Source organism: Diabrotica virgifera, chromosome 6 (genome assembly GCF_917563875.1).
Source record: "Diabrotica virgifera virgifera chromosome 6, PGI_DIABVI_V3a".
In the NCBI taxonomy this organism is placed as follows: Eukaryota; Metazoa; Arthropoda; class Insecta; order Coleoptera; family Chrysomelidae; genus Diabrotica; species Diabrotica virgifera.
Genome location: NC_065448.1, coordinates 240,890,088 through 240,910,902, shown reverse-complemented (window position 1 = coordinate 240,910,902; position 20,815 = coordinate 240,890,088). Strand labels below are relative to the sequence as shown.

Sequence of the window (20,815 nt, the reverse complement as noted above, 5' to 3'; positions counted from 1 at the left end):
GAGTTTTTTGCGAGTGAATATGTTCATTTTTCAACAAAATAACCACATTTTTAGACGGTTTTTCGAAAATAACTCAAAAAGTAAGCATTTTTTCGAAAAAAACGTTCTTAGCAAAAATATAGCTTATAAAAAAGTAAAAAAAATGGTGTACGCTTTGGGTTTCTGGATCTCGTAGAACCAGAGTTATAGCCAATGAAAAATAGATTTATATTCACCAAATTTCAAATAGAATATTTCGACGTGAAATATCCAAAAACGTAAGCACTTTTTGGGGAAAACCCATTATAACTTTTTTAAAGTGTTTAAAAAGATATATTTCTGTTTTTACAAAAAGTCTCTGGCATTAAATTTAAGCAAGGTACGCTTAAAATAAAATTGGTCCCTTTTGTTTTTGCAAAAAAAAATCGGGAAGACCACCCCCTAATTAGCAACTTAAATGAAATTAATAATTACCGCTCCACAAATTATTTTACTTATGTTGTGTTTATCTGATCTGTAAGTTTCATCGATTCAAAGTGCTTATTTTTGAAAAAACTTGGTTTCAAAGTAAAATTTTTAAAAATTTAAATTTTGAAAAATATGATTTTTTTTCAAAATAACTTAAAAATTGTTAGAGATACCAAAAATCTCGAAAAACAAAAAAAAGGCAGATTTGCTTTTCTGAATATCATGTATGTTTTTGTTTTTCTGTTAGACAAAAATTGATTAAGATTTGGTGTTTCTAAATTTGCATATATTCGTGATCAGTGACTCGTTAAACCCTTTTTAACTACAGCCTTTTCAATAATAAGGACTTTGAACCGATGAAACTTACAGATTATATAAACAATATATACACGAGTCAAGAAACTTGTGAAGTCGTAACGATTAAGTTCATTTAAGATACTAATTAGGGGGTGATTTTCTCGATTTTTTTACCAAAACCAAAAGGGACTAACTTTATTTTGAGCGTAACTTGTTTAATTTTGACGCTAGAAATTTTTTTTATAAAACAAAAATGAAGCTTTTTTTAAACACTTTAAATAAGTTGTAATGAGTTTTCCCCGAAATGTGCTTCATTTTTGTTTATTTCACGGTAAATTAATCCATGCGGAATTTGACGAATATGAACCTATTTTTCATTAGCTATAACTCTGCTTCTACTAGGTGTAGAGACGTGATATATACACAATTTTTTTAAATTTTTTACAGGCTATATTTTTGCTAAAAATGTTTTTGCGACAAAATACTTACTATTTGAGTTATTTGCGAAAAACTGTCTAAAAGCGTGCTTATTTTGTTGAAAAAATGAACATATTCACTGCCAAATAACCCGAAAAGTATTGACTTAGTGAAAAAATTCTATAGAAGAAAAGTTACTTAAAATTAGCCAGTTTATCCATTTCCTGACTTTCTTTGGACGAATATTTTTTCACCCCCAAGATGGGGTGAAAACCACCCCCAGGGCAAAAGCACATATCGGCACAATATCACTTTTTTTCTTTGACTTGTTAGCTATGTGTATACCAAATCTCATGTCAATCCAAGCGGTTCTTTAAAATTTAGAGATTTTGCAATATTTTACCGTTAAAGAACGGACTAAAAGTGGCTATAACAAATAACTAAAATTTTAATATTTCAGAAATCTGGGTCAAACGAAAAAATAAATGATGACAGTAGTAAAAGAGTATCTTTCCATCATTTTGACTTCTCATTTATGTATGGAGAGGAATCTTTATCTGCGCAACCAAGAAGAGAACAATTAAGAAGTATTAGTGACGCACATATTTTGAAGGGTTTTAGGAGTCAAATCGATGAAAATCCTTTATTAAGCGTTTTAAGCTGTACAGATATTAAAGAAAAAGCCTCCAGAACTGTTTATACCTCAAGTAAGTAAGAATTTTAATATCAAATATGCCCAAATCTGTCTCAAATCAGCTCAAGACAGCTTTTAGTCGGGCCCTGGTCTCCCCCAGCATCCACCTCCAAGTACCTATCTCTGTCTCTAGCTGCTCTCCTCCAGTTGTCCACCTTCAATATCTTTAGTGTCGGTTCTCATTTCTTCTATCAACTTCCTCCTTGCTCTCCCTACTAGCCGACGTCCACTAAGCGTTCTCCTAGGTGTTTTGTCATTATTCATTCTTATAAGGTGACCTGCCCAGCACCATCTTTGTAGTTTTGCATAATTTGCTATAGAGGGTTCTTTGTAATATAAATAGAACTCGTAGTTGGACCTTATTCTCCATATACCATTCTCGCAGATGAGTCCGAATATCCTTCTCAATATATTTCTTTCAAAAGTAGATATTGATAAGGCTTATCTTTTCTGTTATGATCCATGTTTCTATGTCATTTGTTGCTATTGGTCGTATGATAGTTTTATATACTCTGAACTTTATTTCCCTATGTATGTTTTTGGATCCAAATAACTGTGATAGGGGAAAGTATGCTTTGTTAGCAAGCATTATCCGTTTCAGTATTTCCTCCTCCTCCTGGCTGGCGTCCTCAATTATCTGTACACCCAAGTATGTGAGCTGTTTTACTATTAGATCAGGGCGCATCTGTAAAAATATTAGTACATTTGGACGTTGAGAGGTGACTCAAATTTTTTTGCAGAAATTGCTTGAAAATAACTCAAGTAATAATATTTGAGTTATCCTCCCTCTCAAAAAGGTCCGGAACATTGTTTAAATAATTAAAATGTCAAAAAATGAAGGAAAAATTCGATTTTTTTCTTGGTTTTTTGATTATATCTTTAAAAGTTTTCATTTCCGAGAAAAGTTGTACTGACATAAAAGTTGGGTAATTAAATTTACTATAATATAGAATTGGTTAAAAATTTCAAAAATGGTCACCCTTGTTGCAAAATAGCAATAATTGCGAAAAAAACATACAAAAACAAGTATTCGCATTTTACGTTTCTCAACCATTTATGCTACACTTAGGACCTTCATATTTCACCCAGAAAAACTTTATGATACAGTAAAACAATACTGTTAATTTCATTAAGATCGGTTTAATAGATTTTGCAAAATAAATTTTGCAATCCAGCTTTCGTAAAAAGAAATTCATATTTTCAAAATGTTACAGGACTGAAAATAAAGCAGATAGTAAGTTGAAATTTTTTTTGCTTATAGAAGTGTACTGTACCTTTCATTTGCAATTTGCAAAATTAAAATCCATTAACACGACGGCGTCAGGAATTTTTTTAAATAAACATTAATTATTGGTGCTACTCGCAGGACAGCGGATAGTTTGCTCTGATTGGGCATTCCAATGACCTTTGATAATGATTGATACATTTATAATTTTTATTACATTTCGATATAAATAAATAAATTTGTTTATTGCAAAATAAAAACACATACTCTATCCTTTGAAGTAACACTTTTATTAGCAAAAACTTTCTTTGTTAATATATTTTAACTTAAAAAATAAAAGTTTACTATTTTTAAACATATGCAATTGTTTAAACAATATTTCACAAACAATAATAAAATTAGTTTGATTTTTGTGGAATTAAAATATTAAAATACAACAAAATATAGAGTAAGAAAATAATATATTACATAAAGATTGGAAGAAATTTTGGTGGAAATCAACTTGTGTGAATCGAACACCGCTGTCCTGCGCGTAGCACCAAAAATTATTGTTTATTTAAAAAACTTCCTGACGCCGTGGTAATTGATCGATTTTAATTTTACAAATTGCAAATGAAAAGTACAGTACACTTCTATAAGCAAAAAAAATTTCAACTTGCTATCTGCTTTATTTTCAGTCCTGTAACATTTTGAAAAAATGAATTTTTTTTGCGAAAGCTGGATTGCAAAATTTATTTTGCAAAATCTATTAAACCGATCTTAATGAAATTTACAGTATTGTTTTACTGTATCATAAAGTTTTTCTGGGTGAAAGATGAAGGTCCCAAGTTTAGCATAAATGGTTGAAAAACGTAAAATGCGAATACTTGTTTTTGTATGGTTTATTTGCAATTATTGCTATTTTGCAACTAGGGTGACTATTTTTTAAATTTTTAACTAATTCTGTATTGTAGGAAATTTAATTGTGCAACTTTTATGTCAGTACAACTTTTCTCGGAAATGAATAATTTTAAAGTTGTAATCAAAAACGAAGAAAATAATCGAATTTTTCCTTCATTTTTTGACGTTTTGATTATTTAAACAATGTTCCGGACCTTTTTGAGAGGGAGGATAACTCAAATATTATTATTTGATTTATTTTCAAGCAATTTCTGCAAAAAAATTTGAGTCACCTCTCAACGTCCATCTCAAAACAGATGCGCCCTGGACTATATGGTTTTTATTGTTACTTAATATTCTTTAGTGTTTCTCTGGGGTATGTATTATAAACTTTCTTAGTTTATTGTTAATTCTGTCTTGGTGGTTGTGTCTACTATATATGTTTTCAATTATTATAATATCATCTGAAGTTATATTTAAACATGTATATACAGGGTAAGGCAAATAAAGGGCCTATTATCTCGAGAACTAAAGGCAACATAATCATGAACATTTGAATTAAGGGGTTTTGAAGAGTAATCTGTTTAATGAAAATATTTTCATCTATTTGCTGCTACCGGTTATACCGAAAGTTGCCTATAACTTCGTTTTTTTAATGGGACACCCTGTATATTTTTACACTTTTTGATTCTCTTCGATGTCTTCTTTCTTAAAATATGAGGTTTGTAATGTTATACAGGGTATTTTAAAAGATAATTACGTTTTTTTTATTACTTTCTTAGCAATATTCACACCCTGTAGAATTGTAGCAGTTTGACATCTAAAACTCTACTTATGTTAAATGATTTTTAATATGGTCTACTATTGTTAGGAATCATTAGTATAGCTAAGTTTTTAATTTTAGTATACAGGGTTGTTCGAAACTCGGAATGAGTATTTTCTGAGTTTTCTTAAATAGAACACCCTGTATTTTAGTAGTGTAATGAAATGATATTTTATGGTACTTTTTTATTTTTTAAGCATTCCCTATACCTACCTAATTGTTAATCGCATTAACAATCTTAACTACGTAGGTATTTTGATAGCTAAACCATTATTGGTAATTTTAAGGATCAGTCTCGATTAATATGTATTTATTTCTGAAAAATTATTTGTGATTGAATATTTTCACGGCCAACCTAATTAAATTTTACGTATTTTTTGTTGAAATTAATGTTTAGCTGGAATCACCAATAACTTACAAATTAAAGCAGTTAGGTATAGGGAATGCTTAAGAAATAAAAAAGTACCTACCATGAAATATCATTTCATTACAATACTAAAATAGAGGGTGTTCCATTTAAGAAAACTCAGAAAATATTCATTCCGAGTTTCGACCAACCCTGTATACTAAAGTTTTAAAATTAGCTATATTAATGATTCTTAACAATAGTAGACTATATTAAAAATCACTTGAACGTAAGCAGAGTCTTAAATGTCAAACTATTACAATTCTACAGGGTGTGAATATTGCTACGAAATTAATAAAAAAACGTAAATTTCTCCTAAAATACCCTGCATAATATTACAAAACCTCATATTTTAAGAAAGGAGATATTGATGAGAATCCAAAAATGCAAAAATATTAAGGGTGTCCCATTTAAAAAAACGAAGTTATAAGCAACTTCCGGTATAACCAGAAGCTGCAAAGAGATGAAAATATTTTCATTTAATAGATCATCCTTCAAAACCCATTTATCACAATTTTCATGATTCTGTTTCCTTTAGTTCTCGAGATATTTCTAATAGGCCATTTATCTGCCTCACCCTATATAGTAGCAGTGCCGAAGATGGAATTTCCCAAAACGTTATGTGATATAGCCCAAAAGGGTTATTTTATGATAGAACTTTTATTTTTATTGTATTTATTATATCGTATTCTTTGTCCATTTCTCGCAATATTTCCGTGTTCGTTTTCTTCTGTGTCCATGCTATTCTAAGTACCTAGGTCTGGATCCCGCGTATGAAAAAAAAGTTGATTAATAGCAAGCTGAAAATTTGTTAATAGCTTAAGGGTGTTTAGTCGGATAAACTTTGATATATGGGAACACTGGAACAGGGGCAGTTTTAATTGTGGAACAGATTAAAAATTTGGAACGGTCACACCACGAAAACGGCACATTTATTTTGTCCAACAGAACAGACTTAAACTCTCCGAACAGAGATTAAACTCTCATGCAAAAATCAGACTGCTATTTATCACCTGTCATAATTCCTGTTATTTGACATATTCTACATGGTCCACTCATTAAAACGCCCATTTGGTGATAAATAGCAGTCTGATTTTTGCATGAGAGTTTAATCTCTGTTCTAAGAGTTTAAGTCTGTTCTGTCGGACAAAATACATGTGCCGTTTTCGTGGTCTGACCGTTCCAAATTTTTAACCTTTTCCACAATTAAAACTTCCCCTGTTTCAGTGTTCCCATATATCAAAGTTTGTCCGACTAGACACCCTTAAGCTATTAACAAATTTTCAGCTTGCTATTAATCAACTTTTTTTTCGTACGCGGGATCCAGACCTAATCCGGTAACACTGCATTTCAAATGAATGTAGCTTATATGTGTTCTTGATTCAGGGTCCAGATTTGAAGTGTATATTGTAGTATCGAAAAAAACGTAACATCTTAGGTTACGTTCACTACGGAGACCATCGCATGATATCCTAGCCTAGAGCATAGTATCGTACTCTTCATATTCGTGAATTCTGGCATTCAAAATAATGCGTTTATTTTACATAGCGATCGATAATATAGTTTCGATCGCCAGGTAAAATAAATGCATTATTTTATATGCGAGAATTCACGAATATGAAGAGTAGGATACTATGCTTTAGACTAAGATACCATGCGATGATCTCCGTAGTGAACTTAACCTTAGAGTTCTTACTCTCAGTTCTACGAACTATTAGAGACTCTTTACTGTACTATGCTATGTTATGTTAAGTTCTGTTATGTTACTGTGAAAAATATTATCTACTATTTTTATTTGCAGTGACAGACAGGATTCATGCACTAAGATATGATAAACTGGCACCGTTTTTCAAACGCATTATAGATATAAAAAATATGCTCTTACAATTACATTGGCAGAATCCTGGACTATTTCACACTGTGGTAAGTCTTTTAATTATAAGTAAACCTACCTAGATATTAATATAATTAATTACTGTTTAAACTATCGTAGACCAGCAAATATACAGGCATATACAGGTACGCCCGAACATACTCAGGAACGCATATATATTTCATTGCGCAAAATCTGTTCTCTTGGCTCTGATCCTTGCTTTCACGTACAAAGAAGCTGTAACGTTAGAACTACCACATATACTTGGGGAATTGATGTAGAATACTAAAACTCCAACTAACTATGGGAGCCGATTGTTAACTCTTCACCTAAGAACCTAGTCAGTCACCTCGTTCAGTTACTCAGGTGTATGTTCGTCTTGCCATAATCGAAAAAGTGAACAATCGGCTCCCATAGTTAGTTCAAGTTATATTGTTCTACATGAACTCCCCGACTATCTGTTGTAGTTCTATCGTTAGACATTAGTGCGCCATGTTGGGCGCCAAAAAGTTTTATCTCATTTTTGTTTCATTCGCTAATGTCGACTTTAATCGCAGAAAAATAATAAATATATCAATCAAGAAATAGAGATCAGTCTGCAAATTCATTTTTACGGTATTGAATACTGTTTTTTTTAAGTAGAATCTGGGTCTCATATCAAAATGACGGTTTTATTTAGAATTTAAAAGTTGCCCCTGCCCCATTCCCAGGGGGTAGAGGTTAGTAGTTGTGCTTAGTGTCAATCGATAAATTTTGAAAAATAATAAACACGTTTTTCGGTTTGTCATTTAATAGTGTATTTCTCGAGATATTAGACCGATTCCTTAATTTTCCGAGGGTGTCAGGATAAATTGTATTTTTCAGATTAGAACGTCATCTATCAACAGTTCTAAAAAATGTCTCGAATAAAAGTTATTTATTTTTGCACAAGGAATCTGCAAAGCAAAAATGGGCATTCTTATTTTTCGAAGTTCAAGATCATATTTAGTATCATTCGAACAATTTTGAAAAACAAATTTTTAATTTCTCAATCAAATGAAAATTTCGCGAGATATTCTCAGTTAGTCTCAAGAGTGAATGTAAAAGTTATATGAATATATTACATTTAACTCTAAATAATATATTTTTTAATGGCATAGACGGTACTTAATTATTTAGTCAGTCGCAGTCCGATTATAGTTTATCACTAGCTCAAGGAAGTAGTGCGTAGTGTGTGTGTGTGTGTGTGTGTTGAGTAAATGTCTTGTTACTTAGTAAAGTCAAAATAATATTTTAATACTAATAAGTTTTATACTTTCAGATATTTACGGATTACCCAGGAGATTGTGTAAATGGTCTTAAAGATGTTGCTCGGGGTATGATGACTACGTTAGGTGCAACAAAAAACTATAAGGATCCTAATCTGTTAAAGAATCATCCTGATTTTCAAGAAGTCATTAAACTCAGATTGGCTAACATGAAGTTACATGAGAATCCTTTTACTAGAATTTAGTAGGTACATTTAAGTCTATATTATATTCATTATAGAGGATGATTCATAAGGAATGTCCAATCTCTGAGTTGTAGATTCTAGAGCTTAAAATATTAAGATTGAACCCCAATCACTTTAATAAAATGTGGCTTCTTACTCAGTTACAGAATGTTTTATTTAAAAATTTAAAAAATATTTGTAACCAGTACTTTAAAACTATTTCACGTATCCTGATCATACTTGGCAGACAGTGTAGGTGCTGTGTACCCTACTAAATTATGTTAAATCGTTTCTGGCTACTACCAGAGGCGTACGACAGGGAAAAGTGAATAGTTGACCCTTTCCAAATTCGACGCCACTGACGGAATAGCTATTTTGGTGTATACTGATCTTTTGCCCTGTGCCTGTACTTTACCTTCCAATATGATTTGGAGTAGTCCGGATCTTTCCCCTCTCAACACATGGCACAAGTATTGTATTTTTCTTTCTTGGATTATTATTAGTAATTCTTTTTGTTTGTTCATGCGCCGAAGTACCTCATTGTTAGAAACTTTTTATACCCATGGAATTCTCAGCAAACGTCTGTATATCCTACATCTCAAAGCCATCTATTCTCTTTTCTGTTTTAGAGTCCATTGTCCAACTTTCACACCCAGATAGCAAGACAGAAAACACATCGACCCATGCAACGAAGAATATTGTAATTTACTTTTGGTTGAACTGAAATAATCGCGGTTGAATATTTTTCGCAAAGAGATCGCTCTAAGAAATGACGATATCTTTGGAAGAAATACGTCTTACAACCTGAAATTTCTGGTATATTGTATGTAAAAGGTTTTAAAGGGTTTCACAGTTCAAACGTAACAAAAAACACATTTTTTTTGCTAAATTTTGTAGACTTACTATAGTTTTCGTCGAAACAATGAAAAAAACATACTTACTCTAAGTATACTTAGTAACAGTAAATGACGTTATCTTTGGAAGAAATACGTCTTACAAATTTAAATTTCTGTTATATTATATATTAAAGGGTTTTAAGGGATTTCACAGATCAAACACAACAAAAAATAGGTTTTTGCTAAATTTTGTAGACCTACTATAGTTTTCGTCGAAACAGTTAACGAAAAAATACTTATTCTAGACTGGACTTACTAGTAACAGATTTATTGAAGCAAAGCGGTACTATTTAAAAAATTATAATAAAACACATTTCTATAGTTAATCGGAATAACTAAAATTAGAGTCTTACTAGAGAAAACTATAGTAAGTCAAACAGTTTGGACCTAAAATCTGCAATACCTTCCGCTGTTTCTTGCAACGAAACGAAGACTACAGTAACTTAACTTACTATGGTTTTCGCCTGCAGGAGTGTGGGTCAGTAAACTTACTATATACATGCAAATGCTTTACTGGTTGCCTTAAAATTCATACCTGATTTACCATACTTTTCTACCAAATAAAGCTTAAAAAGAAAAATAATACCATAATAGTAAGTCAAATGTAACGTTTTTTGAGTTACTATAGTCTTCGTTGCATGGGCCGTCATAACATCTGATCATTCGAATTCTGAGCTCCAGGTCTGATCTTGTAAAAAATGTTTTCCTGTCCATGAGTGTTTCCTAGCTTGTTCCATTTTTGATAGGATTTCTTTTTTTGGATTATACTGGCTATTGACATTTGCCCCCAAATATTTTATGGACGTTACCTGCTTTATTAATTGTCCCTTGGAATACAAATGTACGTTAATTGGTGTCTTGGAGAATACTAAAACTTTAGTTTTATAAACGTTGAAGTGTAAACCAATCATTTCGCTATGACGAACTACCACATTTATTATATTTTGTAGTTCTTGTGCGTTGCTTGCTATTAGGACGGTATCATCGGCGTACCTGATGTTGCCTATGCTGGTTCCGTTAATCTTGATTCAACCTTGGACCTGGTCTAATGTTTCTCTGAATATAGACTCCGAATACAGATTAAATAGTAGCAGTGATAAGACGCAACCCTGTCGCACTCCTCGTCGAATTTATATATCTTCGGATGTTGTGTGCTCTATTTCAATTGTTGCTGTTTGGTGCCAATACAATTCTGAGATAATTGGCAGGTCTTGCTGGTCAATTCCAGTTGTTCTTAGAATTCCGATCATCTTTTGATGGTTAACGCAGTCAAATGCTTTTTGGTAATCAATAGAATACGCATACACATCTACACTCATGTCTCTGCATCGTTGTGTTAACACATTTAAAGCAAAAAAAAAAGAATGTGTGTGTACTTTGTACGCACGTAAGAAGATATTCTTCTATTATAATAATAGGTAATTTAAACGAAGTAAATATACTTAAAAGGTTATTTGTACTTATTTTATTTAAAAATCAAACTAACTTTCTTATCTACCACTTTCAAAAAAGAAGAATATCTTCAAAAATTATATAATAATATACTTACAATCATAAAATCTATAAAAAAAATAAAAAAATAATAACTTGCTTGGGGCTTGAACCCACTTCACGTCTACCGCGCCGTAAGAAAGTTGACGCCATTTCAAACTGCACCAAACTCTCGTATACGTCATGTGGGAATATACACAAACTAAACGTTTACACCATAAATTTATATGAATTTAATAAAATTATTAGTTTGATTTTTGTCGAAATAAAATACAACAAAATATAGAGTAAGAAAACGATATATGAGATGAAGATTTGTAGAAAGTTTGTTCGTAATCAGATTATGTAAATTAAAGCATTGCCTACTAATAAATAGGTAACTACATTATTTTGTTTACATTTTCCAAATAGATAGGTATTGAAACTATTAGGTATTTCCAACTGAAACATTTAGAATTACGTACCTGCGGCTTTTCAAAACTATTTAAAAAGTCACTATAATTATAAATTTGATTTTATTTCTGTCCACACATCAATAAAAACTAATATTATACAATATTTTTGTTTACCGATAACCTCCATATTGAACAATTATTGACAGATCATTTCAAAATTTCAACACCCAATCAGAGCCCGTATAACAACTAATACCATACTGTCGGTGTGCGTATGCGCGCGGATCAATCAAATTTTACCCTCAATCGATTCGCCGCTAAAGAAGAATATCTTCAAAAATCCGAACTGAGTATCACTCATATGGAACTCTTACTTCTTGTAAATTCGTGGATGATTCTGAGAAAAGTTTTCAGGACATGAGACATCAAGCTTAATATTCGATAATTATCGCACTGTGGTAGTAGCTAGAAACGTTTATTTATCACAATTTAATAGGGTGTGTAGCAGCCACACTTTCTGCCCAGTATGATAAGGATACGTCAAATAGTTTTAGAGTAGGTAGGTACAGGGTACAAAATAGTTTTTCAATTTTTAGATAAAACACCTCGTAAACAACTAAGGAGCCACTTAATATTTTGTCTACATCTTTCTACAACTCAGAGCGTGGACACTCTTATGAATTACTCTGTATATTATAAAAACATTATTTTTAGTGAAGAACTCAAGATCTGACGGTATTGCATCAATGACACGAATATATACCAAGTTTTACATGAATATGTATTGTTGAAATTTTAAATAAACTATGTAAAGCACATTCGCAGTTTTATTGTTGTTATTGTAACCATTCAATAAATATATAACTTCATCTGAAACCTATGTATAAAGAAAAATTTGAATTAAGTTGTCTGCTTGCTTGACTGTGATTGGTCAAAAACACATTACCACAATCCACAAAAAATCAAACGCAATGAAATGTAAAGAATATAGAACGATCAGATTGATGAACCATGTTTTAAAAGTCTTTTGCGAATGATAGGTACATAAACATAAACGATAAAATATTTATCAAATATTTTACCTTCAAATTCATCCAAAATGCTTTATTTTTTACTGGCAGACCAAGGTTCTTCAAATGGTGCATTTGTTACCTTAAATTCCTCTAGACTTTCAGCACTTTCTTCTGTCACCTTTTTTATGGATGTATTCCTAAAAACTCCAATTTCCAGTTATCTAAGATTCAAAATCTGCTACAATCTCAGAGAGAGTCATTTGCATCGTTCTTAAACTATAAGAAAGGTATAGCATCTAAATAATTCAAGTATACGCTCCCACTAGCTAATTAACAGATGAGGAAATAGAGAAATTCTATGAAGATATTTCTAAAGCAATGACAGAAAGAGCTCATTCTAAAATAATCATGGGAGACTTTAACGCCAAAGTAGGGAAGCACAACACCGGCAACATACCACATAGGACATAGAGGAATATGTTGCTAACAACCGATTCGTTTGAATCATGTTTTTTAAAGATAAAAGTATAGTTTTTTTCACACAAATGACTTTAGTGCTTTTGGTGTACAGTGAAAACTTGCAGCCATATAGTGTGCTCCAGTCTACCCGAGATATAGTCGTTTACGAACTGTTTCTAGGGGTACAAGAGAGGGTTTAGAAAATTATTATACTCTGAAATGTCCAGATAGATATCCTTTGAACTGCCTAGTGGATGTTCAGGGCTACAGTCCATTTAAGACTAATACTTTTATTTACAAACATACTGGGTGTCTAGAAACTTTAGCGACAAACGAAGACAGGAGATTCCTCAGATAATTTTAAGACAATTTAACCCAATTCATCTAGTCAAAAAATGCTTCCTTAAGGAGCTAGAGCTATTTGAAGATGGGGTCTGGTAATTAGTTTTTCTTAAATATTTCCAGAACGCTTCCATTTAGAAAAACGAAACTTTTCAATGAGTTGTCTCAGGTTGAGGATTTGTTCCAGTGTACCTTTACCCTTTACAAACTTGTTCCTTGAGCTTGTTCCTAAGGTATTTGGTAACGTAGATAGGTTTTTAATCTGTTTTTGATAATATGCAACAATATTTTACTAGCATGTGTTATTACTCACTCAGTATAGGTAAATACTATTTTTTATTATCGTAATAAAATTTTTGTAGAACACCCGTATCTACTTCATTAATCTTGATGACTAACTTACGTCATAGCATAAACAAAAATGTGTTATTAATGAACATATTATACACGATACACGGTTTGTAAAACAAGTCATTGGAGAACTACTCTGGTCAAATTAGGAAGAAACAAGGAAAATGTGTTTAGCAGTTATTTTCAGGATAGGATTTTCAGTGACAGGACCCTTCTTTTAAAAGATAAAAAAAAATGAATTGCGAGGAGTGGTTCCTGAGATAGGCCCTACCTACAACCGGTCAAAGTTGACCGGAATTTGCAACAAAGTTATAAACAATAGGATGGTAATCTTCGAACCATTACCTTTTTTTTCTGTCCTCTTTCTACATACAAATTCTCATATCTTTAAGAGACTTATACAGGGTGTTTCATTAATAATTGTCCATATAGTAACTGGAGAAACCTTAGCACAAAATACGAAGATTTAACCTAAAACACTTAAATAAAATGTGGTTCCTTGCTGAGTTACAGGGTGTTTTATCTAAAAATTTTAAAACTATTTTTGCTCAGCATTTTAAAACTATTCGACGTATCCTTTTTATATTTGGCAGGAAGTGTAGGTACTGTACAAACTACTAAATTATGTTAAACAGACGTTTCTATCTATTACCAGAGGCGTACGACGGGGGAAAGTGAATGGTTGACCCTTTCCAAATTCTACGTCACTGGCGGAATTGCTATTTTAGTTCAATTTTTGGATTCTCCAATACTTTCTATGAAAATAATATTCTCGTGCCGTTTCATATTTAACTTCAAATATCTCGAAAACTAATGACTTTATAGTTACCAATAAGGAGTATATTATTTACGTAGAAAGTATTGGAGAATCTAAAAATGACACTAAAATAGTAATTCCACCAGTGGCGTAGAATTCGAGAAGGGTCAACCATTCACTATCCCCTGTCGTACGCCTCTGGTAGCAGCTAGAAACGTTTGTTTATCATAATTTAGTAGGGTGTATAGTAGTCGCACTTTCTGCCAAGTATGAAAAGGATACGTCGAAAAGTTTTAAAATGCTGGACAAAAATAGTTTTTAAATTTTTAGATAAAACACCCTGTAACTCAGTGAGGGACCACATTTTATTTAAGTGTTTTGGGTTAAATCTTCGTATTTTGTGCTAAGGTTTCTCCAGTTACTATATGGACAATTATTAATGAAACACCCTGTATAAAATAACAATATTGTTAGTCCATGTGGTGAGACCGCTCCTGTCTGGAAAAATTTCTGATTCGGTTTTTTTGTGGATTCCTATTCAAAATGTCCCCTTTAAACAAATATGAAGGGTGCCGGGCGGAATTTTTGGGCAGAAATTGTTTAAACAATTTTTTTAAACAAATACAAAAGATCACGTTTTTTTGCTCCATAACATATATTTTTAAGTTTCGTAGGTCATTCTAAACAAGAAAGGTATCTTTTAAATTTTCTCAAAAATTGATAGTTATCGATAGTTTAAAAACTCATATTTAAACTAGTATTTTTGAGGTTGTCATATACTTACATTGAAGTTTAAACATTCAGCTTCAAGATTCTGGAGAGTGAACGCGTCTAACCTTAATTTAAATCGTTGTTTTTTAATTGTAAAATATGCATGTCCATCCGATTTTTTGCCGGTGCGGCGGGCTTTATTCCAAAAATCCCCTATTTTTCTCCGAAAAATATTTTTTATAGATTCTTTGGGGCATTCTAAATAAAAAAATTTTCATGACATTTTTCTCAAAAGTTAATAGTTTTAAAGTTATAAGCGATTTAAAAACCAAAATACGTTTTTTTGCCATTTTTCGTATTTTAAATCGCTTATAACTTTAAAACTATTAACTTTTGAGAAAAATGTCAAGAAACTTATTTTATCTAGGATATCCCAAAGAGTCTAGAAAACATATTTTTCTGAGGAAAATAGGAGATTTTTGAAATGGCACCGGCAAAAAAATCGGAAGAACTTGCATATTTAACAATAAAAAAAAAAAAATGGTACAAATTAAAGTTAGACGCGATCACTCTTCAGAATCTTTAAGCTAAATATTTAACCTTTAAATTAAGTATCTGGAAACCTCAAAAATGCTAATTTAAATATGGGTTTTTAAGCCTCGAAAATGCGAATTTTCGCATTTTTCAGATTTTCAATCGCCTATAACTCGAAAACTACCAATTTTTGAGAAAAATTACAAAATACTTTTAAAAAAATTGTTTAAACAATTTCTGCCCAAAAATTCCGCCCGGAACCACAAAGAAACCGAATCAGAAACTTTTTCAGACGGGAGCGGTCTCACCACATGGACTAATATTATGAAAATAAAAACGATATATTACGCCTGAAAAATACAAAAAATACCAAAATCCCAATTAAAAACTGGGTTGAAGAAATTAGAATTGCAACATTAAAAAAAAATGTATTTTTCGGCTTCCCATAGAACAATTTTCTTAATTTTTTTTTGAATCCGAAGTATCTAGAATAGAGCAACTTAACTAACGCATTACTAAATGCCAAAAATGCTTTGTTTTTGTTATATTAAATTAGTGCTTGTTTATACGAAAATCATAGTTATTCTGATGTATCATACTCATACCTATGTATCTACTATCAGTTTACAAAGTTCTCCGTCTCTGTCCGCACATTGATCTACTTGCAGACCTCTTTGATCGATGGCTTTGTTACTTTGTTTATTCCTGCCTGCCAACTTTACCTCGGTCTACCTCTTCTTCTTTTACCTTGCGGTTTACAGTTTTGTACTTGTTTTGGGATTCTCTCCTCATGCATTCTTTGTACGTGACCAAACCATCTTAGTTGTATTTCGCTGATTTCGTCATTTATTGTATGTGCGACCTTCATTATTTCTCGTATTCGTTCATTGGTGACATGTTCTCTTCTTATTTTTCCTGCAGCTCTTCTCCAGAAATCCATTTCGGTGACAAATAACATTTGTTTTGATTTTTCCTTCATAGGCCATACTTCGCAGCTGTATGTTATAATTATAGCTCGGATTATATTCAAAATGCATATTCATAAAATTTAAGTACATTTTTGTTTTCTGAGCAAATTACAGCTTTTTGAACATAATTAACATTTAAAAATGTTAATTTAGCAAATTTAGCATATTGCGCCACATTGCTGCATATTTTGGGCCGAACCGCATATTTTTTCTTATTTTGTTATTCTTGTTGAAATTCGCTAGATTTATAAACCAAATTGTAGGTACTACATTAAGTTTATTGGCTGGAAAAACCAGTAGTTCAAAATAGTAACCTGATAACCGTTTAAGGCCATCTCATGCTGCTTCATACATGAACAAACCTTCATCATATTTAAAAATATTTTTCCCACCTTTAATTCATATCACTTGACTACCCCATGAAATAAATAGAGTTGCTGAGGCCTGAGGAATTTTGAAATTTATTTCCGATTGTGAATGTAATTAATTAATAGAAAAAAAATTATTAAGTCAGCTTTGAGAGTAAAATATTATAGAGAAACACTGCCAACATTGCCTTTACTCCCTCAACCTTTAGTAACTCGATAGGGAAAATGGCTAAAGCAGTTACATTTTACATCCAAAACTAGGAGGCAATTAAAAATATTATTAATTAACAACTTCTCCGATGATGCTAATTTTATTATAGAAGCCAAAAACAATTTTCGAAAAATTTTAATGTTGTTCTGAAGCTATTTTCTTGTGGCATTTTTATAATAAATTACTTTTAATGGGAAATAAGCCACAATTTTACCAAAAAAATGATTTTATTAACGTTTCGAAGCCCAAATCGGGTTTCGAAACAACGAAACCCGATTTGGGCTTCGAAACGTTAATAAAATCATTTTTTGGTAAAATTGTGGCTTATTTCCCATTAAAAGTAATTTATTAGAAAAATTTTAAGAATTAAATTAGGTACGGCGATTTTTTATTTGGGTGTTTTGCTTTAAAGTTAAAATTTTCTGAGTTACAGAGCAATAATTGAAAAAAAAAGGAATGTGTGTGTACTTTGTACGCACATAAGAGGTTATGCTTCTATTATGCGGTTTCAACGAAATTGATAATATGTATGTACTTTGAACAGTTTATTTATATTTTATTTAAATATTAAACTAATTTTAATACATACTACTTTAATCTTTCCGTGGCCGTGCGGGGCAACTTGCTTACCCCAGATGCGGTTTTGTCTTTATAACTTTTCAAAATATTTTTTTTTATCGCTCCAGGTAATCTTAGAAAATATATTACTAAATCGTTTTTTTTTTATAAAAATTATCAAATATAATTTAAATTTTATACTAAAATTGAAATTAACTCCTCGGGGCACACAGTGCCAGAAACCCCTGCCAGAGACATTCAACAATATACCTACAAGTCGAAGATGCAGCTTTTTTGCCAGGGCACGTGATAGAAAGACTCAAATATCATGTAGTACATGCAGAGAACCAATTTGTACCATACATCGAGAAGAAAGTAAAACATTTTTATGCCCTGATTGTAAAAATCAGGAATAAAATCAAATTGTAATTACAGGTAAAAATAAAAAAAAATGTAAATCTTTTTAATAATAAAAACAAATTATTTCAGTTACTAGCGCCTTATTATATAACTTTTCAAACAATAATGTAAAATTTAAATGAATTATTAAAGTATTTTAGTGGGGTAACATAGTTGCCCCGCACGGCCTGCAGCGTAAGTTTTTATAGCACGTTTCCGGAAAGATTAAAAAAAATGTATTAAAACAATACCAAAAATAAAAAAAATAAAAAAATAAAACACACACAAACACATTGAAAAATGCCACAAAGACATGATTTCTGAACAAAAATTGTTGGCAAAAATTTTAACTGAATACGCATTTTCTGAAAAAAAAAATTATATAACAAATATACTTACAATCATAAAATGTATAAAAACAATAAAAACTTGCATTGGGGATAGAACCCGCGCATGTTAGGGTGCTTAGATTTGTAATCGAAGCCTCTACTCATTTACCCACTTACACATTTCCGTCACGTGAGAAGATAGGCCAACTAAACGTTCTACTGTTTGACAGTTCTGAATTTAATCAAATTAGTTTGATTTTTGTGGAATTAAAATATTAAAATACAACAAAATATAGGGTAAGAAAACAATATATTAGATGAAGATTGGTAGAAATTTTGTTGGTAATCAAATTATGTAAATCAATAAAATTATAGCATTACCTACTAGGTAGATACATTTTCCATTTTCCAAATACGTAAGTATACCTACCTACGTAATTTTTTATTACAATACTGAAATATTTACAATTACAAAACTACGTACCTTTTGCTTTTAAAAACTATTTAAAAAGTCACTACAATTATAAACTTGCTTTTGTCTGTGTCCTCACAGCAATAAAAACTAATATACATAACATTTGTTTACCTATAACCATTGACCTATTAATAAAATTACCAATATATTGAACAATTGTTGACAGGTTATTGTAATTACCCAATCAGAGCACGTATCACGTTTGAGCTGCGCTCAGGACCAAGACTTTTGAAGAATTTTCGCACATATAAATTTACTCACAATGCGCCTAAAGAAGTATAACTTCAAAAATTGAGGAGCGCTAATATGTTTATAAACAAATAGCACACTTTCTGCGGACTTTGCATACCCATCTACGATTCGATTACAGCAATAAAATATAATAGTCCGTTCTTTAACGGTAAAATATTGCAAAACCTCTAAATTTTAAAGAACCGCTTGGATTGACATGAAATTTTGCATACACATAGCTAACAAGTCAAAGAAAAAAAGTGATATTGTGCCGATATTATGTGCTTTTGCCCTGGGGGTGAAAAAATATTCGTTCAAAGAAAGTCAAAAAAAGGATAAACTGGCTAATTTTAAGTAACTTTTGTTCTATAGAGGTTTTTCACTAAGTCAATACTTTTCGAGTTATTTGGCAGTGAATATGTTCATTTTTTCAACAAAATAACCACGCTTTTAGACGGTTTTTCGCAAATAACTCAAATAGTAAGAATTTTGTCGAAAAAACATTCTTAGCAAAAATATAGCCTGTAAAGAATTTTAAAAAATGGTGTATATATCACGTCTCTACACCTAGTAGGAGCAGAGTTATAGCTAATGAAAAATAGGTTCATATTCGTCAAATTCCAAATGGAATACTTTAACGTGAAATAACCAAATATGAAGCACATTTCGGGGAAAACTCATTACAACTTATTTAAAGTGTTTAAAAAAAGCTTCATTTTTATTTTAGAAAAAAATAATTTCTAGCATCAAAATTAAACAAGTTACGCTTAAAATAAAGTTAGTCCCTTTTGGTTTTGGTAAAAAAATCGAGAAAATCACCCAATAATTAGTATCTTAAATAAACTTAATCGTTACGACTTCACAAGTTTCTTGACTCATGTATATATTGTTTATATGATCTGTAAGTTTCATCGGTTCAAAGTCCTTATTATTGAAACGGCTGTAGTTAAAAGGGGTTGAACGAGTCACTGATCACGAATGTATGCAAATTTAGAAACACCAAATCTTAATCAATTTTTGTCTAACAGAAAAACAAAAAAATACATGATATTCAGAAAAGCAAATCTGACTTTTTTTGTTTTTCGAGATTTTTGGTATCTCTAACAATTTTTAAGATATTTTAAAAAAAGCATATTTTTCAAAATTTTTATTTTTAAAAATTTTACTTTGAAACCAAATTTTTTCAAAAATAAGCACTTTGAATCGATGAAACTTACAGATCATATAAACACAACATAAGTAAAATAATTTGTGGAGCAGTAACGATTTAATTGGGGGTGGTCTTACCGATTTTTTTTGCAAAAACAAAAGGGACCAACTTTATTTTGAGCGTAACTTGCTTAAATTTAATGCTAGAAACTTTTTGTAAAAACAGAAATAAAGCTTTTTTAAACACTTTAAAAACGTTATAATGGGTTTTCCCCAAAAAGTGCTTAATTTTTTGAATATTTCACGTCGAAATATTCTATTTGAAATTTGGTGAATATGAATCTATTTTTCATTGGCTATAACTATGGTTCTACGAGATCCAGAGACCTAACGCGTACACCATTTTTTTTTTACTTTTTTATAGGCTATATTTTTCCTAAGAACGTTTTTTTCGACAAAATACTTACTTTTTGAGGTCTTTGCAAAAAACCGTCTAAAAATGTGGTTATTTTGTTGAAAAATGAACATATTCACTCGCAAATAACTCGAAAAGTGTTGACTTGGCGAAAAAGCTTTATAGAGCAAAAGTTACTTAAAATTAGTCAGTTTACCCATTTTCGGACTTATTTTGGACATATATTTTTTC

The 20,815-nt window shown here is 31.1% G+C and overlaps 1 protein-coding gene across 5 annotated transcripts in view; it reads left to right on the top strand.

Annotated features, from left to right (window-relative positions):
* LOC126887424 (uncharacterized) overlaps nucleotides 1–12,132 on the top strand; it is a 60,368-nt gene extending 48,236 nt beyond the window's left edge. For 4 of the 5 annotated variants that reach the window (XM_050654947.1, XM_050654946.1, XM_050654944.1 and 1 more), the window contains 4 exons: nucleotides 1,622–1,868; nucleotides 6,990–7,111; nucleotides 8,362–8,552; nucleotides 12,029–12,132. In XM_050654947.1, the coding sequence (XP_050510904.1) occupies nucleotides 1,622–1,868; nucleotides 6,990–7,111; nucleotides 8,362–8,552; nucleotides 12,029–12,047 (579 nt within the window). In that variant the 3' untranslated portion in view covers nucleotides 12,048–12,132. Of the gene's footprint in view, nucleotides 1–1,621; nucleotides 1,869–6,989; nucleotides 7,112–8,361; nucleotides 8,557–12,028 lie in introns of all 5 variants that reach the window. The other variant, XM_050654945.1, reaches the window with a different exon arrangement.
* Nucleotides 12,133–20,815: the final 8,683 nt, after the last annotated feature.